Genomic DNA, 25,602 nt, shown 5'->3' with positions numbered 1-25,602 from the left:
GGGTCACGTGCCAGTCTCTGCCTGGCACACGGGGGGGGGTCACGTGCCAGTCTCTGCCTGGCACACGGGGGGGGGTCACGCGCCGCTCTCCGGTTGGCACACGGGGGGGTCACGCGCCGGTCTCTGCCTGGCACACGGGGGGGGGGTCACGCGCCATTCTCCAGTTGGCACACGGGAGGGGGGGGTCACACGCCGGTCTCTGCCTGGCACACGGGGGGGGGGTCACGCGCCGCTCTCCGGTTGGCACACGGGGGGGGTCACGCGCCGCTCTCCGGTTGGCACACGAGGGAGTCACACACCGGTCTCTGCCAGGCACACGGGAGGGGGGGGTCACACGCCGGTCTCTGCCGGGCACACGGGGGGGGGGGGGTCACACGCCGGGACTCTGCCGGGCACACGGGGGTCATGCTGCTCTCCGGCTGGTGCTGTTCTCACAGAAGTGACCACTACGCCGTGCAATATGAACACGCAGTGTCCGGACGGGGGCTACTGCATGGAGTACGGGGGGAGCTACCTGTGCGTGTGTCACACGGACTATGGCACCAACCACTGTGAGTCTGGCTCGGTCGGGGCAGGGAGCAGGTGTGGGGGGCGTGGGCGGGCCAGGCACACCCAGTGTGGCTGAGGGGGTGGTAGCTGCAGGGTGGTGGAGGAGCAGGGGGGAAGGGTAGGAGCAGAGAGGGAGGAGTGCAGTGGGGCGTGGGTGAGCCAGGTACTCCATATATGGCTGAGGGGATGGAAGCTGCGGGGGGGGGGGAGGAGCAGAGAGGGGGTGTGGCGGGCCAGGAGCTCAGTGGGGCTGAGGGATGGGAGCTGCGGGGGGGGGGAGCAGAGAGGGGGTGTGGGCGGGCCACGCGCTCAGTGTGGCTGAGGGGTGGGAGCTGCGGGGGGGAGGAGCAGAGAGGGGGTGTGGGCGGGCCAGGCGCTCAGTGTGGCTGAGGGGTGGGAGCTGCGGGGGGGAGGAGCAGAGAGGGGGTGTGGGCGGGCCAGGCGCTCAGTGTGGCTGAGGGGTGGGAGCTGCGGGGGGAGGAGCAGAGAGGGGGTGTGGGCGGGCCAGGCGCTCAGTGTGGCTGAGGGGTGGGAGCTGCGGGGGGGAGGAGCAGAGAGGGGGTGTGGGCGGCCAGGCGCTCCGTGTGGCTGAGGGGCGGGAGCTGCGGGGGGGAGGAGCAGAGAGGGGGGTGTGGGCGGGCCAGGCGCTCCGTGTGGCTGAGGGGCGGGAGCTGCAGGGGGGAGGAGCAGAGAGGGGGTGTGGGCGGGCCAGGCGCTCAGTGTGGCTGAGGGGTGGGAGCTGCGGGGGGGAGGAGCAGAGAGGGGGTGTGGGCGGGCCAGGCGCTCTGTGTGGCTGAGGGGTGGGAGCTGCGGGGGGGAGGAGCAGAGAGGGGGTGTGGGCGGGCCAGGTGCTCAGTGTGGCTGAGGGGTGGGAGCTGCGGGGGGGAGGAGCAGAGAGGGGGTGTGGGCGGGCCAGGCGCTCCGTGTGGCTGAGGGGCGGGAGCTGCGGGGGGGAGGAGCAGAGAGGGGGTGTGGGCGGGCCAGGCGCTCCGTGTGGCTGAGGGGTGGGAGCTGCGGGGGGGAGGAGCAGAGAGGGGGTGTGGGCGGGCCAGGCGCTCTGTGTGGCTGAGGGGTGGGAGCTGCGGGGGGGAGGAGCAGAGAGGGGGTGTGGGCGGGCCAGGCGCTCTGTGTGGCTGAGGGGCGGGAGCTGCGGGGGGAGGAGCAGAGAGGGGGTGTGGGCGGGCCAGGCGCTCTGTGTGGCTGAGGGGCGGGAGCTGCGGGGGGGAGGAGCAGAGAGGGGGTGTGGGCGGGCCAGGCGCTCTGTGTGGCTGAGGGGCGGGAGCTGCGGGGGGGAGGAGCAGAGAGGGGGTGTGGGCGGGCCAGGCGCTCCGTGTGGCTGAGGGGCGGGAGCTGCAGGCGGGGCGGGGGCCAGGACGGGCGGCGTGGCCGCCGGGCGCAGTCCCTGGGGAGCAGCTCTCCCCTCCCCTCGTGCCTGGGCGGCGTGGCGGGGTGACCGTGCCCGGTCCCTCTGGCCCTGCCCCGGGGCTGGGTGAGGGAGGCCCCAGGCCCGGCCGGAGCCCGGCAGAATCGCTGGAAGCCCGTCCTGCCCTGCCCTGCCCTTGACTAGAGCAAGGCTGCAGCCCGGAGCCGGGCCAGGCGCTCGCGGGGAAGCCGGCCCTGGCGCTCCAGCCTCAGGCCTGCGCTGCAGGTCGCTTGCACTGACCCTCCCGTCTGGGCCCCCAGCTGCCACGTCTCCCTGCGACTCGGAGCCCTGCCTGAACGGAGGCTCCTGCGACGCCCGCGAGGACTCGTACACCTGCGACTGCCCCCGGGGCTTCAGCGGCCGGCACTGCGAGAAAGGTACCGCCAGGGCCCGCGGGGGCTGGGCAGGCCGGGGACGGGCACCTCCCAGGCGCCACGGCCCAGAGGCCGTTTGCCGGGAGGCCGCCGAGCGCCCCTCCCCGGGGGTCAGAGCCGGGCCCCGCTGGCTAACGGCCCCCGCGGCCTGTTCTCTGTCCTCAGCCAGGCCCAGGCTGTGCAGCTCGGGGCCCTGCCGGAACGGGGGCACCTGCAAGGAGGCTGACGGCGAGTACCACTGTGCCTGCCCCTACCGCTTCGCCGGCAGGCACTGCGAGATAGGTACGCCCGGGCCGAGCGCGGGGGGGGCGCCGGCTCTGCCCGCTGCCTGACACGGCTCTTTGTGCCCAGGGAAGCCAGACCCCTGCACCTCGGGGCCGTGCCACAACGGGGGCACCTGCTTCCACTACATCGGCAAGTACAAGTGTGACTGCGCCCCGGGCTACACGGGCCGGCACTGCGAAGGTACGAGCGCCGCGCAGAACCAGGGCCCCGGGCGGGCGGGCCGGCGGGCGGGCCCCGGGAACCCGGCCAGCACACCCAGAGACCAAGCTCCTGCGTGGGCCCGGCAGGCGGCCTGGCAAGGCCTCTGGGCTGCTCCGCGTTGGGGGGAGCGCTGGGAGCGCCGCGGGAGGAAGGGCTCCGGGCCACGCGCCCACGGCCACTCGGGACGCTCTGTTCCAGCCCCTTCTCCCTGCTTCCTGAGCCCGTGCGAAAACGGAGCCACCTGCGAGGCCCACGGCAGCAACTACACCTGCGCCTGCCCGGCGGGATACGTGGGAGAGCGCTGCCAGACAGGTAACGGGCCGTCGCTGCTACGTCCCAGCTGCCCCCGGCAGAGCGCTGGCCGGGCTGGAGGCGGCATGGCGGGGAGGCGCGGTCGCTGGGCCGTCTCCACCCACAGGGCTCCTCAAGGCCTCCCGCTGGGCCGAGCCACGTGGACGCGGCGCGTCAGCCCTGGAGAGGCTGTTCTGAGTGTGCCCGGTCCATGCCCCGCCCCCGGGCAGTCTCCTCCCTGCCTCGGGCGCCCCGCGGGGGCGCTGGAGAGGGCGGAGCCGAGGCCACGGGTAACCCGGCGCTCGTCCCCGCGGGGTGACTGGGAGCCCTGGCGCAGGCAGGCAGGTTCTGGGGCTGGGCATGCCTCAGGGTCCGGGCCGCGCCGATGCCGCCTCCTGCTCGGGGGCTGCAGAAAGCCTGGCTTGCAGCACTCGGCCCCACGGGGCTCAGAGCCACGGTGCGGCCTGGGGAGCCGTGTTCACAGCCTGCCCTCCCTGCTGTGTCCCCAGCGGTGGACTGCGGCACGCCCGGCCCGGTGAAGCACGCCCGCGCGCTGTTCAACGCCACCCGCCTGGGCGCGCTGGCCGAATACCAGTGTGAGCCAGGCTACAGCCTGCGCCCGGACAGCCCCCGCGTCTGCGGCCCACAGGGCGCCTGGAGCGACCCGCCGGCGTGCCACGGTACGTGGGGCAGAAGGGGGAGGGCCCACGCAGCCCAAGGGTCCCGCCACAATGGCTGGATGCCCAGGAAATGCCTTTCCCCTCCTCCCGGGACCTCCCGCCCCGGCGCCGATGGAGCAGCAGGACAGAGCTGTGTGCGGCTGCCCCTCCCCTTTCTCCCCAGCCCAGGCCCCATCGCCCTGCGCCCCTGCCACGCCCAGCCCGGCTCTCCCTCCCGCAGGCGCTTTGCCCCCAGCGTACAGCCCTTGCACGGCTCCTCGCCACTAACGCGCCCGTTGCCCCGCGTCCCTGCCGCCGCCGGCACGGGGCGGGGTCGGGGCCCTGCCTGTGCCCCACTAGGGTTGAGTAGCTAGGCCGTCGGCGTGGGCGGGGCTCACTTGGGCATGGCCAGCAGAGCAGCGTGCGGGGGGACAGCCGTGGCCATGGGAGGCGTGGCTGGGATCCCGTCGGGCTTGGCTCTGTCACGAAGGCGTCCCCCTCCGCAGAGATCGACGAGTGCCTGTCCCAGCCCTGTTTGAACAGGGGCGTGTGCAAGGACCGCGTGGCCGAGTTCCTGTGCGTGTGCCACGCAGGCTACACCGGCCCCCGCTGCGAGCTGGGTAAGAGAACGGAGCCGAGTGGCCAGGCTGCCCCACCTGCCCGCTGCAGGGCGTGGCCGGGGCGTTAGCCGGGGGTGGCCTCCCCAGCAGCCATCGGGAGGGTGGCCCGGCAGCGCCACACTCCCCAGCACACATGCGGCGACCTAGAGTCCGAGGCACGTGGCAGGGGGGCTGGACGTCCCAGCTAGGGCCCACTGGGATCCAGCCCCTGGCTCTCCGGCGCAGTCGGGCGGCATGGCGGGGTCACCGTCGCGGTACGGGCAGGGAACGGGCGGCGGGCAGCTGCAGGGCCATAGGAGAGGGCCAGAGCCCGCCATGCGCCCCCTGCACCCTCCGCCGCACTTGGGGGGAGCTGATTAGGGCGCTGCTGCTTCCTCCCTGCCTGCGCCAGGCCCGCGCCGGGGCGGCACGTCCTCGAGGAGCCCTGCCCAGGGCGGCTCCTCGCTAGCCATGGCTGTTCCTCCTTGCTTCCGCACAGAGCTTGACGAATGCCAGTCCGAGCCCTGCAAGAACGGAGGGACCTGCCGGGACCAGCCGGGGGCCTTTGCGTGCCGCTGCCCTGCTGGCTTCCTGGGCATCCACTGTGAAGCAGGTAGCCAGCTCCGGCCGAGCCCTCCACGCGCCAGCTGGGCGCCCTGCTCTGAGCCCCAGAGCAGCACTCGGGGGGGGGGGCCGGCCCTGGGTTCGTCCGGGCTCTTCAGCTGCCCCAGGAGGCGGCCTGGCCTGCGGCAAGGCAGGAATTCCATCGCCTGGCCCTGCGGGTGGGGAGCCGCGTCCGGTGGCCTGGCGGGGGCCTAGATTCAAAGCTGGCGCTGCAGCCGCCTAGCCTGGTGCCCTCACCACTGGGCCAGCCTTCCTCCCAGTGGGACCTTTTCCAGCCACCGTCTCACGAGGGCCGGGGGCGCGAGCACCTGCTCCGGCTTGGCAGACAGAGGCGGGGCCGGCTCCACCGGGACTCTGCGAGGGGCTGGCCAAGGGCCTCAGTGACCGGGCGCCTCAGCCTGGCGCAGGTCGGGTAGCCACACGCAACGGTCCTGGAGACCGGCCCGCGCCGCCTGATCATCTGGCTCCGCTGGCATGACAATGATTTCCCACGAGCGTGCCGTGCCACCCAGTGCCAAGCTGTGCAGTGCTGCACTGTGCGGTGCCATCCAGTGCCAAGCTGTGCAGTGCCGCACTGTGCGGTGCCATCCAGTGCCAAGCTGTGCAGTGCCGCACTGTGCCGTGCCACCCAGTGCCAAGCTGTGCAGTGCCGCACTGTGCGGTGCCATCCAGTGCCAAGCTGTGCAGTGCCGCACTGTGCGGTGCCATCCAGTGCCAAGCTGTGCAGTGCCACACTGCGGTGCCATCCAGTGCCAAGCTGTGCAGTGCCAAGCTACGCTCTGCCATGCTGTGTGGTGCTGCGCCACGCCGTGCTGTGCCTTACTCTGCTGTTCTGTGCCGTGCAGGGCAGTGCCATGTGGGGCAATGCTGTGCTTTGCTCTGCCATGCTGTGCTGCATGGTACCATGTTGTGCCGTGTGGTGCTATGTGATGCTGTGCTCTGCTGTGCCATGTGGTGCTGTGGTGTGCCGTGCCGTGCCGTGTGGTGCTATGCGATGCTGTGCCGTGCCATGCCATGCTCTGCCGTGCCGTGCTGTGCTGTGCTGTGTGGTGCCGTGCTGTGCTGTGCCGTGCCGTGCCGTGCCGTGTGGTGCTATGCGATGCTGTGCTGTGCCGTGCCTTGCCATGCTCTGCCGTGCCGTGCTGTGTGGTGCCGTGCTGTGCTGTGCTGTGCTCTGCCATGCCGTACGATGCCGTGCCATGTGGTGCTGTGCTCTGCCGTGCCGTGCAATGCCGTGCTGTGCGGTGCCGTGAGGTGCCGTGCGGTGCGGTGCCGTGCTCTGCTGTGCCTTGTGGCGCCGTGCCGTGCCGTGCTCTGCCGTGCCTTGTTGTGCTGTGCTGTGCCGTGCCGTGCGGTGCTATGCGATGCCGTGCTCTGCCGTGCCATGCCATGCTCTGCCGTGCCGTGCTGTGCTGTGTGGTGCCATGCTGTGCTGTGCTGTGCTGTGCCGTGCTCTGCCGTGCCGTGCAATGCCGTGCCGTGCAATGCCGTGCCGTGTGGTGCCGTGCTGTGCGGTGCCGTGCGGTGCAGTGCCGTGCTCTGCGGTGCCGTGCTCTGCCATGCTGTGCGATGCCGTGCTCTGCCGTGCCATGCTCTGCCGTGCCGTGTGGTGCCGTGCTGTGCGGTGCCGTGCCGTGCGGTGCCGTGCTGTGCGATGCCGTGCTCTGCCGTGCCATGCTCTGCCGTGCTGTGCGGTGCCGTGCTGTGCGGTGCCGTGCCGTGCGGTGCCGTGCAATGCCGTGCCGTGTGGTGCCGTGCCGTGCGGTGCCGTGCCGTGCGGTGCCGTGCTGTGCGGTGCCGTGCTGTGCGGTGCTGTGCTCTGCGGTGCCGTGCTATGCCGTGCTCTGCCGTGCCGTGCTCTGCCGTGCCGTGCTGTGCCGTGCCGTGCCGTGCCGAGGGTAGGTGTGCTGGCGAACACTCACAGTGTCCCGGTGCCAAGGTCTTACCGTCACTGGTCAGTGGGTTCTCCCCGAGAGGGTCAGTGGAGAGTCTGGACTTTGGCTCCTGCCCCGAGCAGGGACTTGAGGCTCTGGCCCACAGCTTGTAAACAAAGCTACAACTACAGCCACCTAACAAACAGCTGTAGCTGGTGCTGCACAGACGGGTGTCAGGACAGAGGCTCTGGCTACAGGCTACTTGGATGGTGGTTCCGACCTGCACCCGCCGCCTCCCCCCTCGCGCCTGCCTGCATGTGGCAGCGACCCCCATGGGGCATCACTGCCCCCCAGAGCGGCCTGCGCTGCTGTCCCACCGGCACGAGACAGCTCCCCACGGCGTCCGTGCGCCGGCCTTGGGCCGCTGGCTGCCCGAGCCGGGGCTCTGCTGCGGAGCGTGGCCGTGCGGCGTGGGAGGGGCCCATGGGACGAGTCTGTGGCCGGCGTGTGGCTGCAGCCCGCCCCCACGCGCTGCCCTCTGGCGCGGGGACTGACGCTCTCTGCCCTCCAGAAGTGGACGCCTGCGGCTCAGCGCCCTGCCGGAACGGAGGGGCCTGCGAAAGCGCCGGGGCTTCCTACCTGTGCGTCTGCCCGCAGGGTTTCTTCGGCTCCCACTGCGAGACGGGTGAGCCTTGGCCGGGCTGGGCCTCCCGCAGCCCCCGCCCCCTTGGGCAGCACGGGCCATGACCACCGGTCTCTCTCCCCAGCCAGCGACCCCTGTTTCTCCAGCCCCTGCGGGAGCCGGGGCTACTGCCTGCCTAGCAACGGCTCCCACAGCTGCACCTGCAAAGTGGGCTACACAGGCAAGAGCTGCGACAAAGGTACCGGGGCAGGGGCAGCGGGCACTGTCGGGGGAGGGGGGGCAGGCCCACTGTGCCAGAGGGGCTTGGCCCCCCGGGTGCTGGCCTCAGCCGGGGAGGGGAAGGGTGGGGGCGGCCTGGATTTGGGTCCCCGGGCTGCTCTGCTGTCTCCTACGGGGGCCCCGCCCGGACAGAGCGGCTGGGCCTGCCTGAGCTCAGCCGGCGCCCGGGCTAACGATTCGCCGTCTCCCTTCTCCCTCGGCTCTGGCCCCTGAAGAGCTGCTGCCGCCGACAGCATTGCAGGTGGACAGGGTGGAGGACTCGGGGGTGCTGATTTCTTGGCGCCCCCCCGAAGAGCGGGTCGCCAGGCAGATGATTGATGGCTACGCCGTGACGTACGTATCCGCCGACGGCTCTTACCGCAGGACCGATTTTGTGGACCGCAGTCGTTCTGCCCACCAACTGCGGGCACTAGCCTCCGGCAGAGCCTACAATATTTCTGTCTTTGCAGTCAAACGCAACGCGAACAGCAAGAACGACATCAGCAGGCCTGTCATGCTCAGCACACGCACTAGTGAGTAGCGCCCAGGGGCCGCGTGAGCATGCACGGCTCCGGCCTGCGCCTGGGCTCCTGCGCCAGCCCTGCCCAGGCAGCTCACGGAGACCACCGGCCTGGTGCCACCAGCCAGCACTGCAGCAACCTTGTCGGCCCGTCGTGTGCGCTGGCTGAGCCCTGGCCCCCCGCCGCCGTGGAGCGCGCTGGCAGCGCGGGAGCCTGGCGGGGCGTCCCCACAGACCAGGCCAGGACGTCCCCCACACAATACGCCAGGCCCCACGGGCTGCCCCAGCCACACAGAGCGCTCTTCACAACGGCCCCGGCGCCAGGGGCCTGCCTCGCTCACCGCCTCTCCGGGAGACGTGCGGGCCGTTGGCTGGGCTTTCCGCGGGCTGGGAAGCGGCGTAGGCGCCGGGGAGCTGGGTCAGGACCTAGGCCCAGGCGGCGCTAGCGGCCGGTTCTCCTGGGGCATCAGGTTAGCAGTGAGCACGGGGCTCCATGCTGGGAGCTGCCCTGAACTCCCTGGCGGAAGGCCTGGGAAACGGGGGGACACGGTTACCCAGTCAGCCGGCCTGAGGCTTGTCAGAGACCTGAGCCAGCTGGAGCCGCGGGCTGCGGCTGTCACATCCCTTGCGCCGTTCGCCATGCACCGTGGGGCTTAGCCAGGCCCCCGCCGGGGCGGCCACCAGTTAGCCAGCTCCCGGCGAGGGCCGTACTTCCCGCCCCGCCGGCCACCGGTTAGCCAGCTCCCGGCCAGGGCCGTACTTCCCGCCCCGCCGGCCACCGGTTAGCCAGCTCCCGGCCAGGGCCGTACTTCCCGCCCCGCCGGCCACCGGTTAGCCAGCTCCCGGCCAGGGCCGTACTTCCCGCCCCGCCGGCCACCGGTTAGCCAGCTCCCGGCGAGGGCCGTACTTCCCGCCCCGCCGGCCACCGGTTAGCCAGCTCCCGGCGAGGGCCGTACTTCCCGCCCCGCCGGCCACCGGTTAGCCAGCTCCCGGCGAGGGCCGTACTTCCCGCCCCGCCGGCCACCGGTTAGCCAGCTCCCGGCCAGGGCCGTACTTCCCGCCCCGCCGGCCACCGGTTAGCCAGCTCCCGGCGAGGGCCGTACTTCCCGCCCCGCCGGCCACCGGTTAGCCAGCTCCCGGCGAGGGCCGTACTTCCCGCCCCGCCGGCCACCGGTTAGCCAGCTCCCGGCGAGGGCCGTACTTCCCGCCCCGCCGGCCACCGGTTAGCCAGCTCCCGGCGAGGGCCGTACTTCCCGCCCCGCCGGCCACCGGTTAGCCAGCTCCCGGCGAGGGCCGTACTTCCCGCCCCGCCGGCCACCGGTTAGCCAGCTCCCAGCGAGGGCCGTACTTCCCGCCCCGCCAGCCACCGGTTAGCCAGCTCCCGGCCAGGGCCGTACTTCCCGCCCCGCCGGCCACCGGTTAGCCAGCTCCCGGCGAGGGCCGTACTTCCCGCCCCGCCAGCCACCGGTTAGCCAGCTCCCGGCCAGGGCCGTACTTCCCGCCCCGCCGGCCACCGGTTAGCCAGCTCCCGGCCAGGGCCGTACTTCCCGGCCAGGGCCGTACTTCCCGACCCGCCGGCCACCGGTTAGCCAGCTCCCGGCCAGGGCCGTACTTCCCGCCCCGCCGGCCACCAGTTAGCCAGCTCCCGGCCAGGGCCGTACTTCCCGCCCCGCCGGCCACCGGTTAGCCAGCTCCCGGCCAGGGTCGTACTTCCCACCCCACCGGCCACCGGTTAGCCAGCTCCCGGCCAGGGCCGTACTTCCCGGCCAGGGCCGTACTTCCCGCCCCGCCGGCCACCGGTTAGCCAGCTCCCGGCCAGGGCCGTACTTCCCGCCCCGCCGGCCACCGGTTAGCCAGCTCCCGGCGAGGGCCGTACTTCCCGCCCCGCCGGCCACCGGTTAGCCAGCTCCCGGCCAGGGCCGTACTTCCCGCCCCGCCGGCCACCGGTTAGCCAGCTCCCGGCCAGGGCCGTACTTCCCGCCCCGCCGGCCACCGGTTAGCCAGCTCCCGGCCAGGGCCGTACTTCCCGCCCCGCCGGCCACCGGTTAGCCAGCTCCCGGCCAGGGTCGTACTTCCCACCCCACCGGCCACCGGTTAGCCAGCTCCCGGCCAGGGCCGTACTTCCCGGCCAGGGCCGTACTTCCCGACCCGCCGGCCACCGGTTAGCCAGCTCCCGGCCAGGGCCGTACTTCCCGCCCCGCCGGCCACCGGTTAGCCAGCTCCCGGCCAGGGCCGTACTTCCCGCCCCGCCGGCCACCGGTTAGCCAGCTCCCGGCCAGGGCCGTACTTCCCGCCCCGCCGGCCACCGGTTAGCCAGCTCCCGGCCAGGGCCGTACTTCCCGCCCCGCCGGCCACCGGTTAGCCAGCTCCCGGCCAGGGCCGTACTTCCCGCCCCGCCAGCCACCGGTTAGCCAGCTCCCGGCCAGGGCCGTACTTCCCGCCCCACCGGCCACCGGTTAGCCAGCTCCCGGCGAGGGCCGTACTTCCCGCCCCGCCGGCCACCGGTTAGCCAGCTCCCGGCCAGGGCCATACTTCCCGCCCCGCCGGCCACCGGTTAGCCAGCTCCCGGCCAGGGCCGTACTTCCCGCCCCGCCGGCCACCGGTTAGCCAGCTCCCGGCCAGGGCCGTACTTCCCGCCCCGCCGGCCACCGGTTAGCCAGCTCCCGGCCAGGGCCGTACTTCCCGCCCCGCCGGCCACCGGTTAGCCAGCTCCCGGCCAGGGCCGTACTTCCCGGCCAGGGCCGTACTTCCCGACCCGCCGGCCACCGGTTAGCCAGCTCCCGGCCAGGGCCGTACTTCCCGCCCCGCCGGCCACCAGTTAGCCAGCTCCCGGCCAGGGCCGTACTTCCCGCCCCGCCGGCCACCAGTTAGCCAGCTCCCGGCCAGGGCCGTACTTCCCGCCCCGCCGGCCACCGGTTAGCCAGCTCCCGGCCAGGGCCGTACTTCCCGGCCAGGGCCGTACTTCCCGCCCCGCCGGCCACCGGTTAGCCAGCTCCCGGCCAGGGCCGTACTTCCCGCCCCGCCGGCCACCGGTTAGCCAGCTCCCGGCGAGGGCCGTACTTCCCGCCCCGCCGGCCACCGGTTAGCCAGCTCCCGGCCAGGGCCGTACTTCCCGCCCCGCCGGCCACCGGTTAGCCAGCTCCCGGCCAGGGCCGTACTTCCCGCCCCGCCGGCCACCGGTTAGCCAGCTCCCGGCCAGGGCCGTACTTCCCGCCCCGCCGGCCACCGGTTAGCCAGCTCCCGGCCAGGGTCGTACTTCCCACCCCACCGGCCACCGGTTAGCCAGCTCCCGGCTAGGGCCGTACTTCCCGGCCAGGGCCGTACTTCCCGCCCCGCCGGCCACCGGTTAGCCAGCTCCCGGCCAGGGCCGTACTTCCCGCCCCGCCGGCCACCCGTTAGCCAGCTCCCGGCCAGGGTCGTACTTCCCACCCCACCGGCCACCGGTTAGCCAGCTCCCGGCCAGGGCCGTACTTCCCGCCCCGCCGGCCACCGGTTAGCCAGCTCCCGGCCAGGGCCGTACTTCCCGCCCCGCCGGCCACCGGTTAGCCAGCTCCCGGCCAGGGCCGTACTTCCCACCCCACCGGCCACCGGTTAGCCAGCTCCCGGCCAGGGCCGTACTTCCCGCCCCACCGGCCACCGGTTAGCCAGCTCCCGGCCAGGGCCGTACTTCCCGCCCCGCCGGCCACCGGTTAGCCAGCTCCCGGCGAGGGCCGTACTTCCCGCCCCACCGGCCACCGGTTAGCCAGCTCCCGGCCAGGGCCGTACTTCCCGCCCCACCGGCCACCGGTTAGCCAGCTCCCGGCCAGGGCCGTACTTCCCGCCCCACCGGCCACCGGTTAGCCAGCTCCCGGCCAGGGCCGTACTTCCCGCCCCACCGGCCACCGGTTAGCCAGCTCCCGGCCAGGGCCGTACTTCCCGCCCCACCGGCCACCGGTTAGCCAGCTCCCGGCCAGGGCCGTACTTCCCGCCCCGCCGGCCACCGGTTAGCCAGCTCCCGGCGAGGGCCGTACTTCCCGCCCCGCCGGCCACCGGTTACCCAGCTCCCGGCCAGGGCCGTACTTCCCGCCCCGCCGGCCACCGGTTAGCCAGCTCCCGGCGAGGGCCGTACTTCCCGCCCCGCCGGCCACCGGTTAGCCAGCTCCCGGCCAGGGCCGTACTTCCCACCCCACCGGCCACCGGTTAGCCAGCTCCCGGCGAGGGCCGTACTTCCCGCCCCGCCGGCCACCGGTTAGCCAGCTCCCGGCCAGGGCCGTACTTCCCGCCCCGCCGGCCACCGGTTAGCCAGCTCCCGGCCAGGGCCGTACTTCCCGCCCCGCCAGCCACCGGTTAGCCAGCTCCCGGCCAGGGCCGTACTTCCCGCCCCGCCCGCCACCGGTTAGCCAGCTCCCGGCCAGGGCCGTACTTCCCGCCCCGCCAGCCACCGGTTAGCCAGCTCCCGGCCAGGGCCGTACTTCCCGCCCCGCCGGCCACCGGTTAGCCAGCTCCCGGCCAGGGCCGTACTTCCCGCCCCGCCAGCCACCGGTTAGCCAGCTCCCGGCCAGGGCCGTACTTCCCGCCCCGCCGGCCACCGGTTAGCCAGCTCCCGGCCAGGGCCGTACTTCCCGCCCCGCTGGCCACCGGTTAGCCAGCTCCCGGCCAGGGCCGTACTTCCCGCCCCGCCGGCCACCGGTTAGCCAGCTCCCGGCCAGGGCCGTACTTCCCGCCCCGCTGGCCACCGGTTAGCCAGCTCCCGGCCAGGGCCGTACTTCCCGCCCCGCCGGCCACCGGTTAGCCAGCTCCCGGCCAGGGCCGTACTTCCCGCCCCGCCCGGCCGAGGAAACGCAGCGGTGCTGGGCGCAAAGCGCTGCGGCTGGGAAGGAGCCCTTGGGACGACACCGCTGCGCTGCCTAAGGCTTGTGTGCAGCTCAGGCAAGGCCCTGGGGCCAGCAGCCGCTCAGCATGCACGGCCCACACCAGCGCAAGCCGTCGGGCAGCAGTCGGACGGGGCCGGTGGATCTGTCAGCCTCTGCCGCTGCGCTCAGCGTGCAGCCGGGCCGGGCCAAACGGGCACTGCAGGACGGGTGAAAGTGACGCGAGAAAATGCCCCTACCCGCCAGCAAGCTGACCTGGGGGACTCCCTGCTGCAGGCTCTCGGAGACCAGGCTTTGCTAGGGTTCAGAGCAGCCCTGGGCCTCCTGCGGACGGGGGACATTACAAAGCCTGAGAGGCTAACGGAGGAGGGTCACGGTGCCCCTCCATCAGGGCGCAAGCCACCTGCCAACGGGCTGCCTGGTCTCCTTGGGGGCAGCTGGTGTTGGCAGAGGCAGAGGGGCTGCTCCAGTCTGACATCCCGGTGTTACCCGGGGGCCATCCGGGCAGCAGCGCTGGGGCACAGCTGGGAGCCCACCGAACGGCCGCCCGGCGCAGGGTCGGGTGCACGCCCGGCGAGGCGGCTCAGAGCGGGCCCTGGAGGGACGAGCAGCCCTGCCAGCTGGCGAGGCTGGAAAGGGCCAGCGGCGCGTTCACCAGACTGGCTCATTCGGCAGCAGATGGGCCCTTGGCACGTTGAGCAGGGCGCTGGGCTCTCGCTCTCGAGCTGGCCCCCAGTAATACAGGCCTGGGCTCCCCCCTCCTGTCCAGTGGCACTAGCGGCCCCAGCCCCCAGGGGAGCGAGACTGAAACACCTGAGAAGGCCAACAGGTGGGAGGGGAAACTGAGGCATGGGAGGGGCCTCACTCACTCAGCCAGGCCCAGGACCCAGGTGTCTCGAGTTCCAATCCAGTGCTCTACCCTCTGGGCCAGCCCCTCTCCCTGGCCCCGTCCTAGGAGTTCCTGGCCTTTGGCACGACAAGATTTCAAAGCGTTGCCCACTATGGCCAGCTGGTGCGGGCCCCACCGACCGGAGCAGCCTCCAGGGTTCAGTGAGGTGCTGCTGACGGGCTTAGCACGGCCACGGGCCGCTCCCAGCCTTCCCCAGCGCCCGGGGTCGCGGCAGGGCCTGCTCTTGCCTGGCGAGCCAAGCAGGGTCCTGCGAGGCCTCAGGTGGCTGCTGGGGGCCCGCTGCCTGCGCTGGGCGGTAGGGCGCTGGCCGGGGAGGGCCCACGCCAGGCTGTCGGGCCGGTGCCCAGTGGCCGCAGTGCTGGGCGGGGCTGCACAGCTCTGAGGGGACGAGCACCCGTGGGCACGGGCCCCACGGGGATGGGGGCAGCACCTCGTCTGGGGGCCTCGAGGCGAAGGCTCACTACCCCCGGCCTTGGCTTCCTCCTCCCCGCAGGACCGCGCCCCGTGGAGGGATTTGCCATCGCCAACGTGACGGCCAGCGCCCTCACGGTGCAGTGGGCTCCCCAGCAGGCCTCCGCCAGCAAGGTGCGCGTCTCCATCCGCCAGCCCGGGGCCCCGGGGGGCCGCACCGTGGAGCTGGACAGCAGCCTGGCCACGCACACCTTCAGGTGAGGGGGGGAAGCGGCGCGGCCCAGGCGGCTGGAGGGTGCGTCCCACCCGCCTCCCTGCGGGGCCCTGGCAAGCTGCAGGCAGGGGCCCAGGCTGCTACGTCCAGCAGGTGCTCGCGCCCAGGCCCTACAGTGGCCCGCGGCAGCCAGGACGCCAGAGGCAGCGCAGCCTGTTTGCGGGGAGCTGGCTGGCCAGCCGGGGTCACAGGTGGGGGGTGGGTGCTCCCTGGTGCGCCGGCTCCAGGCTGCTACGGAGCTCGCTGAGCGCCTGCCAGGCAAGGCCCAGGAGGGCAAAGCGCTGGGCCTGCTGCCACGGCCATGATAGTGCAGGCGCCCTGCCTTGTCCTGGCTGGCCAGGCGCTTGCCTCGCGCCTGCTCTACCTCCCACGTCTTTGCGCTCAGCTGCACCCGCCCCCAACCCTGTCCCCGCCCTCTTGGGGAGGCAGGACGGGCCCCTCTGCAGTGGAAGTGCCCACGGCAGAACCCGCCCGCTCGTGTGCCTCCCTCGGGGTGGATAGGAGCACAGCTGGCAGCCCTAGTTGAGCTCACAGGCCCATCCGGCTGGAAACTCACGCACAGGAGCACACACACACGTGTGCACTTGCACGCACCAGAGCACGCGTGCACACACACACGCACGTGTGCACTTGCACGCACCAGAGCACGCGTGCACACACGCACGTGTGCACTTGCATGCACAGGAGCACACACACACACAGTGTGCACTTGCACGCACCGGAGCACACACACAGACACGTGTACGAGCACACTCCCATTGTGTACTAAAGAATCCATCACATGCTACGCGCGGGTTCCTGCCCGCCCTGGCTGCCTTGGCATCCCTCCTGCGCCTGCTTTCAGAGTGGGGGTCAGAGGCCTGGGGGAGCCTGGCGAGTGCGTCGGAGCCCTGGCTGGCAGACTCAGTGCACCTGCCAGGTCTCAGCAGCCCAGGGGGCTGCGGGGAGTCACGAGCCCAGCCTGACCCTGGCTCCTTCCCCTGCGTCTGCCCCAGGGACCTGCGGCCGGGGGAGCAGTACCTCGTCCAGGTGGCGACCCTGAGCGGGCTGGGCACAGACGAGCACCCTGCCGAGAGCCAGGCGGCGCCCTTCCATGTGTGGACGCGTGAGTGTAACCAGACGCCCCGGCACTGAAATGGCGGAGGATCCCGCTGCCCCAAGGGCTCCCTCCAGCGCCGGCCGGCGTGGCCGAGGCTCCGCTCGGCGGGGTTGGTGGGACAGCGCGTCAGACGGAGGCAGGGAGCAGGTGCCTGCTCAAAGGCCAGAGTCCCTCCTGGGAGGGAGGGGGAGGCAATGGCCAGCACCCCCCACGCTGCACACGCCCCACCCGCCCTGCCCCACCACCTGGAGAGCCGGCACCAGCACCGCTGCGCCTCTGCACCCGCCACCCCGCTCTCCCTGGCGGCCTGCACTGCGGGGAGAGGGCCCCACCCACGGCATCGGGGCCACGCTGCGTCCAGTCAAGGCAGCCTGGCTCTGGAGTCGACCCTGGCAGGGGCCATGGGAAGGGCGGGTCGGGCTGCAGCACCCGCTAACGCAGCTGGGGGCTCCGGCTGGCGGGCGGGCGGGGCAGAGGCTATGGCCGGGCTGGCAGAGTGCCCCGAGCCACGGCGGCGCCACTGAACCCATTCGGACAGATGTTTCCTTCCGCCGGCGCAGGGCCTCTTCGGCCGGGGAACCTCACTGCCTCCCGGGTCAGCGCCACCTCTGCCTCCCTGGCCTGGGACCAGCCGCCGGCGGGGTCCGTGGCGGGTTACATCATCAACGTCACCGCCAGCCACAGCACCAAGAGCCGCTACGTGCCCAACGGGAAGCTGTCGTCCTACACGGTGCGGGACCTGCTCCCCGGGCAGCGGTATCGCCTTTCGGTGACAGCCATCCAGAACACGGAGTCTGGCCAAGGGCCCAGCGAGCCAGCCCACGTCTACGTCCTCACCCGTAAGTCCGTGGGCCTCCCGGTTCCGTGGGGAAAGCTGGCCTTGACCCAGTGCTGTGCCAAGGGGGCATGGGGACGTGTCCGTGGGACAGCACAGCCACGTGCTAGAGCCACCCCGCCCGAGCGGCAGGGAGTGCGTGCTCCGCTCGAAAGCCCCCAGCACCCCTGCCTGGTTCCACGTTTGCTGCAGAGCGGCTTGGAGCTCGCGGGGGGGTGACCCCTTGAGTCAGGCCACGCGGGGAGCCGGGGAAACGGTCCAGCATGGGGCCGTCGGCGCAGGGCGGAGGCTGCACCAGCGCAGCACTGTGGGCGTTTCCAGGGCACGCTGGCTGCGCACACACTGATTCCACGCACACCACGGCGGCTCCCTGGGGGCAGAATGACACCGTTTCTTCCACTGCTTCGCCCTAGCTAAGCGTAACCCTTTGTGGCCTGCAGTGCAGCGGGAGGGGGCCGCGGAGAGGCGCGGGGGCCAAACAGGACACCCCCGGGTGCTCAGGAACAGGCTGCCCCCAGCGTTGCTGCCAGAACCACGCCTGCTGGCGGATCACCACGTCCCGGAGGAACCCTTGCAGGCGCCAAGGTAGGGCCCGGTTCAGCGGCGGGCCCAGCCCCGCGTGCCCAGTGACCCAGGACCCAGAGGGGGCCCTGTGGAACCCGCGTCCAGGCCAGAGCCGGGCCACGTGTGACTCACTGGGCCGTCGTGCCAGAGGGGCGGGCAGCGCGCGAGGGAGCCAGCCCGCGAGGAGTCGCCCTGGCCCTCAGGACCTGGCGCGCCCGCCTCTCGCGGCTCCAGGCTGACCTGCTGCCCCAGTGCCCTGTGCCTGGGAGCTGCTGCAGCCTTTGCAGCCCAATGGGCGTGGAGCCACTGCTGTGTGAGCACAGAGCCGCCTGCCCCCCCAGTGCGCACCGGCTGCCCCCCCAGTGCGCACCGGCTGTCCCCCTCCAGCGCGCACCGGCTGCCCCCCCCAGTGCACACCAGCTGTCCCCCTCCAGCGCGCACCGGCTGCCCCCCCAGTGCACACCAGCTGTCCCCCTCCAGCGCGCACCGGCTGCCCCCCCCAGTGCACACCAGCTGTCCCCCTCCAGCGCGCACTGGCTGCCCCCCCAGTGCACACCAGCTGTCCCCCTCCAGCGCGCACCGGCTGCCCCCCCCAGTGCACACCAGCTGTCCCCCTCCAGCGCGCACCGGCTGCCCCCCCCAGTGCACACCAGCTGTCCCCCTCCAGCGCGCACCGGCTGCCCCCCCCCAGTGCACACCAGCTGTCCCCCTCCAGCGCGCACCGGCTGCCCCCCCCAGTGCACACCAGCTGTCCCCCTCCAGCGCGCACCGGCTGCCCCCCCCAGTGCACACCAGCTGTCCCCCTCCAGCGCACACTGGCTGCCCCCCCCCAGTGCACACCAGCTGTCCCCCTCCAGCGCGCACCGGCTGCCCCCCCCAGTGCACACCAGCTGTCCCCCTCCAGCGCGCACCGGCTGCCCCCCCCAGTGCACACCAGCTGTCCCCCTCCAGCGCGCACCGGCTGCCCCCCCCAGTGCACACCAGCTGTCCCCCTCCAGCGCGCACCGGCTGCCCCCCCCCAGTGCACACCAGCTGTCCCCCTCCAGCGCGCACCGGCTGCCCTGCCCCCCCACTGCACACTGCCTTCCCCCCCAGCGCGCACCGGTTGCCCCACCCCCTCTAGCGCGTCACCTGCCCCGCCCTCCCCTTTCCCAGTGCACACTGCCTGCCCCACCCAGCACACACCAGTGCCCTGCCCCCTCCAGCGCTCACCGGCTGCCTCCCCAGGCCCGCCCTCCCAGTGTGCACTGGCTGCTCCCCAGCACACACTGGCTGCCCCGCCCCTCCCAGCCCCTCCTCCCAGCACTCACCTTCTGTCCCTGTTGTGGGTGAGCTGTAGACCCATGCAGGAGCCTGTGATGGGCCGGTCTGGGCACAGCTGAGGGCGTCCGCTCAGGGCGAATTGCTCAACTTCGGGGCTCCTTACAGCCCCCAGACAGGTGACCTCTCCAGACAGGCCACAAACCAGTCTCACAGAGCGCTTCAGCAGCCTGCCTGAAGCCTCATGAGCAAAACCCCTCTGACACCCCAGCAATATCTGTGCCCCAGATGGCCTGGGCCTCATACACAGGTGGGGGGTCCTAGCACCCAATCCCACCTACCCCGAACAAGTTCTGTCCGGTTCCAAGAAACCAGCCACAGATCCCTGGTCAATTTACCCTCTGGACCTTACCCACAAATCACACTGGGCCAATCCTTTAGACTCTATCCTCTAAAGGTTTATTACTATAATAAAGAAAAGCCTGAGAGTAAGGTTGTTAAAGAATCCTACATTACATGCATCGAATCTCCCAGTTCTCGGTGCAGGCTCTAGCAGAGATGTTACAGCTGTTGGTTTAAAAGTCCTTGTTGCACATCCTAGGTCAGGATGGGTCCACAGTTCTTTCCGGCTCTTCGATCCCTGTGCTGCTGCCTCTGGGATGAAGTGCTGAGCTGAGTACCAAGATGGAGTCAGCCACATGGCATCTTTATACCTCCTTCCTGGCCTCTTCTTGGCTGTGCAGGTCACCTGGCCAGCGGCCTATCCCTGTGTTCCCTGCTGGCAGCCCTCAGTCTTTAGGTGTGTCCTTGGCCCATTGAGTGCCATTGTCCCACAGGGCCTCGCTAGTTAGCATATCCATAGGCCGGGCTCTGCCCCATGCAGAGAAATACTCAGTATCCACACAAGGTACATGCTTATAGCGTCACACACAGACATTATACAATCACATGACCAGCGTACACAGGATTAGCAGACAGTGAGCTCCTATTCAACACCCCACATGGCCCCTTTTATACCATTTTTGGGGCCAACACCCCCCCATGGGTGCAGCCGTGATCTGGCTGCTTCCCTCCAATGCGGTAACGTGACAGAGCCGCCGAGTTCAGGTGGGGGCACGACCCCCCTGGGCCGCTGCTGGAGGGTCAGTGGCGCTTTTCCTTGCCAGGTTTACGGAGCTGGTGGACGGCAGAGGGAGAGTCAGCGCCCCGTTCAGCAGCTCGCCGAAGCAGCCCCTCAGCGTGAGAACACGTACGTATCGCCCGGCCCCCCACGGCGTGGCAGCAACCCCCGCCCGGGCTGCCGCTGCCCCCCAAGCGCCTCAGAGCACCTGCCCCGCAGGGCGAGGGAAGTCTCGCTCTCCCCCCGCAGTGCCAAGGAGCAATCCGGCCAGGGCGGGGCGGGGGTCCATGCTGGTGCTGGAGCGACGCTGCTTCTGCACCGGCCTGGGCCCTCTTGGGGCGGGGTCAACCCCAGCAGCCTCGCCAGTCTGGCTTGCACGGAGCCTGCCCCAGGCAGCTGCCAGCAGGGCTCAGACCCACTCAGCCTTTTGGGGGGCTCACGCGTCCCGCCTGGCCCCACAGCCCCTGCCCACCCGCCAGCCAGGGCGTGGGAGACATCAGCTTTCTGGGCCCTCCCCCTGGGCTCTGGGTGCTGCCTGGCTCGCCTAGGACGGGTTGCCTGGTGCCCGATATTCACCCGACAGGCTGCTATTTTCACCTCCTGCCCGGTGAAAAATTGAGAGCATACGGGACCCGGAGCTGCCCTGCGCTGCCTGGTATTTTCTGAATTTCCCCGGCCAGGAGGTGAAAATGCTGGGCACCTGGCAACCCTCCAACCACTCAGTGCCCGCCCCCCAGCTCTCTGCCCCCCCATGCTTACCTGGTTCCCCAAGGCTGCCAGCCAAACGAGCTAGGGGAAGCAGTGCTTCCCCTGGGTCTTAGTGCTCAGCCCTGCGCCACTCTTAAAGGGGACATGCTGGTTTATAAGTCCTTGGAGCTTTTTTTTTTTTTTTTTGCTCACTTTGGTCTCCTCCCCCCCCCCCCCCCTTTTTTCCCCCCTTCAACAGAATTTTTTCCCAGTGTTTGTTTGGGGGTTTTTGGGGCGGGAGGCAGTTGGTATTTTTTTCCAACCATCTGCCAACCCTACTAAAGATCACGTGTTGCTCTAGAGCCTGAGGTGCCGGTGAAGCTGGAAAACTTGGAGGAATCAACCAACCGGGTGGGCCTGGCCCTGCAGCTGCCGGAGTCTGAGAACCAGAAGCGAGAGCGTAAGTCTGGCCGGGGGTTCTGTTCCCAGCTGGGCCCCTGCGCTAACCTGGGAATCCAGACCCGGCCCCACGGCGCGCTGCGGGGTCAGACCCAGACGCTAGCAGCCCAGCTCCATGGGGATCGGGGCCGCATCTCCCCCGGCCCCGAGGAGGAGGCTCCAGCTGCCTGGGGCAGGGCAGACAAGGCATCGCCTGGCTGGCGCCTTCCAACCCAGAACGCAAGCTGCAGGCTAGGCCCTGGGGGTGAAAGCACCGGCCCCGCAGGTCCCCAGCCAGACCCCCTGGTCCCCGCAAGGCCCCCAGGCGCCCCCGACCCGGGCCCCGGAGCCGAGCCGGGTGCAGACGTGTTCTCCGGGGGTGGGCTCGGAGCCAGTGGACGGGCCAGGGACCCCCCAGCGGGTGTGTGGGCTACGCCTCCCTTGCAGCCCTGAAGCCTGCCCGCGGGGCTGCTGCGCCCAGGCTGGAGGGCCTGACCCTGCGTGTGCTTGCAGGCGAGAGCCGGAACTGCTCCTCCCACCCCTGCAGGAACGGGGGCACCTGCATCCCGGGCCCCGAGGCCCCCCGCTGCGACTGCCGCCCCGGCTTCAAGGGCAGACGCTGTGAACTAGGTGAGGCTCCAGCGGCGGCGGCCCCGATCAGCCCCAGCCTGGCGCGGGGGCCAGAGATGGGCAGGCGGGACGGCCCGAGCTAGGGCTGCAGCCCCAGTCCCGGAGGCAGGGTCAGTCGCCTGGAGCAGGCTGCAGCGCCTGGCTGGGAGGAAGAGGCCTCCCCCCCCTTCACCCAAGCGGGCCTGGTGGCCGGGGGAGAGACGGCCCCCTGCTAGCACCTGGCAGGGGAGGGCAGATTTGGAGCCAGTCTGCCCCGCCCTGCCTGGGAAAAGCTTCAGTGTCCCTCCCGGGCCGAGTGGCCCCAGGCCGCGGCAGAGCACTTGTGTCTGGCTTGGCAGCAGCTGCTGCCTCCTGCCCTGGCTGCCCCCAGGAGGTGGGGGAGCCGCTGGCGGCATCTGAAGCCTGTTTCTCTCCCCGTGCTCGGCTCAGCCTGCAAGAAGGTGCCCCAGTCCTGCACGCGGCTCTACTCCGAAACCAAGTCCTTTCCTGTCTGGGAAGGCGGCGTCTGCCATTACCTGTGAGTAGCGCCGGCGCCGGGTGCCACGGGCGGGGCTGAGCAGCTCACCGGACAGGCGGAGAGCTCTCGCCCCGCTAGGGCCGCAGCCACGCGGACAGCGAGTCCGCCCCTCGGCTCACGCGGTCGCACCCCCCCGCCGGGGCAGCCCACGATCCCAGGGCTGGCGCAGTCAGCTCCGGCCCCGTGTCAGCGGACGCCTCGGCCCAGCAGCTGGCTGGCTGCTCCCCGAAGCGCTGGGAGAGGCTGGCCGGTAAGCAGGCCGGAGCTGGGGTGCTTTTCCCCCCATGCTAGGCAGAGTGCCAAGAGCTGCCAGCGCAGGCCTGGCTGAGGGCAGTGCCTGGGGGGTCCTCAGTGGCAGTGGGGCAGGGCTCCCACTCACTGGGCTCTTCCCCATGCCCCTGGAGTCCCTGCTGCCGGTTAGCCACGTCACTCTCTGGACAAGCCCCCTCGCCACGCACCAGCCCTACCCTCCATTCCCGCCACGGGCCCTGCTCACTGGGCAGCACGCAGGCCTAGGAATCCACCAGCGGCCCCAGGACACCCAAACGCCACTGCACGAGCAGCCGCGGGTCCCAGCGCCTGCGGCCCAGCTGGGCTCCAGCTTTCTCCCTGCCTCCAGCTAACTGCCCTGGCTGTGCCAACAGATACAAGAGGGTCTACAGAGTGCACCAGGACGTCTGCTACAAGGAGAGCTGCGAGAGCACGGCTCCCAAGACAGGCAGCAGGTAAGCCAGGGCACCCATTGCCAAGGGACTGGGCGTGGCGGGGGCCCACCCCCCAGTCAGTCCCGGCCGCCTGCACTGGTCCTGTGTGCACGAGGGGCTGGCTCGGCTCAGGCGGGGGCGTCCGGAGAGCGCAGGGCAGCAGGGACCTTGGCGCCTGCGGCGAGCAGCATGAGGCAGGGAAGCGGGGCGCTGGGCTTGGGGCCCTGGGACACAGGACCGCCCTCCGGGCTCGTGGGAGCCAAGAGACAGCGGCCGCACCGTGCCCACGAGACCCCTCTCTCCTTACAGGAAACCGGGCCCCAGTCGCGCACCGAAGGAGCCATAGAGTAAGTGCCTGTCTGGGTGGGGCGTGGGGCGCATGGTGGCAAGGCCAGAGGACGCACCATGGGGCGAGCAGGGAGCTGCTCCCCTCCCCGGGTCCCCGGGCACTCGGCTGCGAGCGCACACGGGCAGGGGAGGGCGCAGTGCTCTGACAAGCGCCCCTTGCTGGGCAACAGAAAGCCTGGGAACCGCTAAGATAATAAGCCTGGTAACATACGGCCTCTAGGTAAATCCACAGCCTCTAGAGCGCTGGGCAGACACGCCGAGATCGGAGTCTAGAAAAGGGCAACAGAAATGTCTGGGACAGGGAACGGCTGCCATTGCTCTGGGACTTTTCAGCTTGGAAAAGAGACGACTTAGGGGATATGACAGAGGTCTAGAACATCAGGAGTGGTGTGGACAAAGTGCTATTTACACCTCCTAACACTGGAACTAGGAGTCACCCAATGAAATTCATAGGCAGAAGGTTTAGAACAAACCAAAGGAAGTTTTTCTTCATGCAGCGCAGTCAACCTGTGGAACTCCTCGCCAGAGGATGTTGTGAAGGCCAGGACTGTAACAAGGTCAAAAAAAGAGAAAAGCCTAGATAAGTTCATCAAGGGTAGGTCCATCAATGGCTATTAGCCAGAAGCTGGGAAGGGGCAGCTAGGTCACTTGATGGTTCCTTGCTCTGTTCAGGGGTGAGATGGCCCTTTGGTCTGACCCAGCCTGGCCGCCCTGATGTGACCTTTGGCAGATGGCTGTAAGCAGAAGGGAAGGGCCCCTACAGAGACTGGGCCTGCCCCTGTGCCAGACAGACGCGAGCAGAGCACCAAGGCCCACCCATACAGTCAGGGACACACCCACACTTTCTGGCCAGACTCCGTGGTAGCGGAGCGCGGTGGAGTCAGACAGTTAATGGCATGAGCGTGGACAAAGCCAGCCACCTGGGAACGGCTGCCCCACGTGAACAAGTACTAGCCTAGCCTGGGCTACGCTAGCACAGCTCTAGTTTTCCCTTTCTCCTCCCGTTGCTGTTGGCTCAAAGACATTTCGTTCCAGCCGCCGGCTGTGTCCATTCCAGGGGCGTCTCAGTTCCCACTGTTCCCCAGGCCAGCGGCAGAGCTGGGAATTGAATCCCAGTCCCTCTGCCTTTCCCACGCCCTCCCCTGCCACTTCGGGGTGAACGATCTGAGGCCAGAAGGGACCACGGGTCCCTCTCAGCCCTCCTGCGTCTACAGGCCACAGAAGGTCACCTGCCCGTCCTCTGCCCCTCCCAGAGCGCACGCTACAGAGAATTCACCATTCACACTAGTGCAAGGCGGCGTACTGCAGAGGGTCTCTGCCAACCCGACCCGGGGCCATTCCTTCCTGAGCCCACGTGTGGCAGTCAGCCAGACCCAGCCACCAGGCAGCAGGGAAAGCATTCTCCGTGGGAGCTCAGAACCTGCTCCAGTATCTTTAAATCTCACCAGGCAAAGCGCAACCGTCAGTGCTCCAGCGCCCTCGGCGTGCGTGCGGCCCCGCTCCGCACAGCTTTGCCTTGGCTAGAGCAAATCCATATCCACTAGCACACACGGGGCCCTTGTCAATTGCAGCGCGGGAGCTGAACGCTGTAAGAGCAACCTCCAGGGCCAAAACCCCCACTGACTTCCGCAGGGAACGGGGCCCCGTGGCCCTACGCTGCTCTCCGCCAGCCAGCCCTGGGAGCGAGAGCGGGTCCTTCCCCGGGAGCCAGGGAACCGCGGCGGCGTGCTCCCCGCTAACACGACTGCTCTCTCCCCATAGGGTAAAGCACTAGGAGCGTCATCTCACCAGTTCTAAGGGCTTTCAAACAGCAGGACGATCGGCTCTCCAAACTGGGTCCAAAATGGGGGGAGGCATCCTACGAGGAGTCACCGCCCCCCCGCCGGTTAGGGACACACCCAGATTGGCACCCCAGGCCTGCACACCGGCTTTCCTTATTGCAGCCGTCGACCTTCCCATCCCCTGAATCCACCTGGGGCAAGCCAGCTGTCCAACGGGGCGAGCCGTCTGTCACCCAGGCCTGCTCAAGTGAGCCCGCAGCTGCACAGGCATTGACAGGGCTGAGATCAGCCTCCGGCTTGCCAGCATAAGCACCCAGCCGTTGAACTGCAAATCCCCCACGACTCGAGTTCCACGCCACCCCGTGCTCCTTAGCTACGAGCCCACACCCGCAGAGAAGCCAAGTATTTCCCTGCACGGCTGCGTTAACACCAACTCCCAGTGATCTGAACTGATGAGGGTGGAAAATAAAACGGACGACACGTTGCCCCTTCTCTCGTACCGCCGCTGCCTTGTTTTTAAGAACCCCGTGCTGAGTAGTGGGCAGCACCGGCTGTTCTAACGGTGTGGCAGTGTGCAGCTCACTAACACGCCTGGAGCACCTCCCCACGTTTTCCTCCCAGGACAGGTTAAGGCTCAGAAAGGTTTTGCTCCCGTCCTCGTTTTTATAACACCCACACGCTGGCCTGTGCAATCGTCTCAAGGCTCTGCAGCGCTGCCCGGCTCAGAACATGTGTCAGCTGACGTAGTAACACGCTGGAACGTGCAGCCGGAACCGAGTCGGGAAGTTTCCAAAGCGCGTGTCAGCTGTAAGCCACTTCTCTGCAGCTTTAGATTCTGAACCAGGTAGATCCAGGAAGCTGAAACTGCCCCCAC

The 25,602-nt window shown here is 69.9% G+C and overlaps 1 protein-coding gene across 6 annotated transcripts; it reads left to right on the top strand.

The window, feature by feature from the left end:
* Positions 1-392: 392 nt before the first annotated feature.
* SNED1 (sushi, nidogen and EGF like domains 1) lies at positions 393-25,220 on the top strand. Of its 6 annotated transcripts, XM_075914536.1 has the most exons (22): positions 393-551; positions 2,233-2,349; positions 2,512-2,628; positions 2,698-2,811; positions 3,031-3,144; positions 3,633-3,803; positions 4,289-4,402; positions 4,881-4,994; positions 7,451-7,564; positions 7,647-7,760; positions 8,017-8,313; positions 14,554-14,728; positions 15,741-15,850; positions 16,405-16,683; positions 17,120-17,264; positions 19,670-19,752; positions 20,672-20,770; positions 21,262-21,378; positions 21,808-21,895; positions 22,540-22,620; positions 22,909-22,946; positions 24,709-25,220. In XM_075914536.1, exons 1-21 carry the CDS (start codon positions 461-463, stop codon positions 22,943-22,945), a joined length of 2,691 nt encoding a protein of 896 aa, XP_075770651.1. In that variant the 5' UTR covers positions 393-460; the 3' UTR covers position 22,946; positions 24,709-25,220. The 6 variants fall into 6 exon arrangements, with proteins under 6 accessions (XP_075770651.1, XP_075770655.1, XP_075770654.1 ...); XM_075914540.1 differs by lacking the exon at positions 3,031-3,144; XM_075914539.1 differs by lacking the exon at positions 4,289-4,402.
* Positions 25,221-25,602: the final 382 nt, after the last annotated feature.

The sequence above is a fragment of the Pelodiscus sinensis genome, unplaced genomic scaffold (assembly GCF_049634645.1).
Source record: "Pelodiscus sinensis isolate JC-2024 unplaced genomic scaffold, ASM4963464v1 ctg190, whole genome shotgun sequence".
Lineage (NCBI taxonomy): Eukaryota > Metazoa > Chordata > Testudines > Trionychidae > Pelodiscus > Pelodiscus sinensis.
This window is presented reverse-complemented; position numbering and strand designations above follow the sequence as displayed.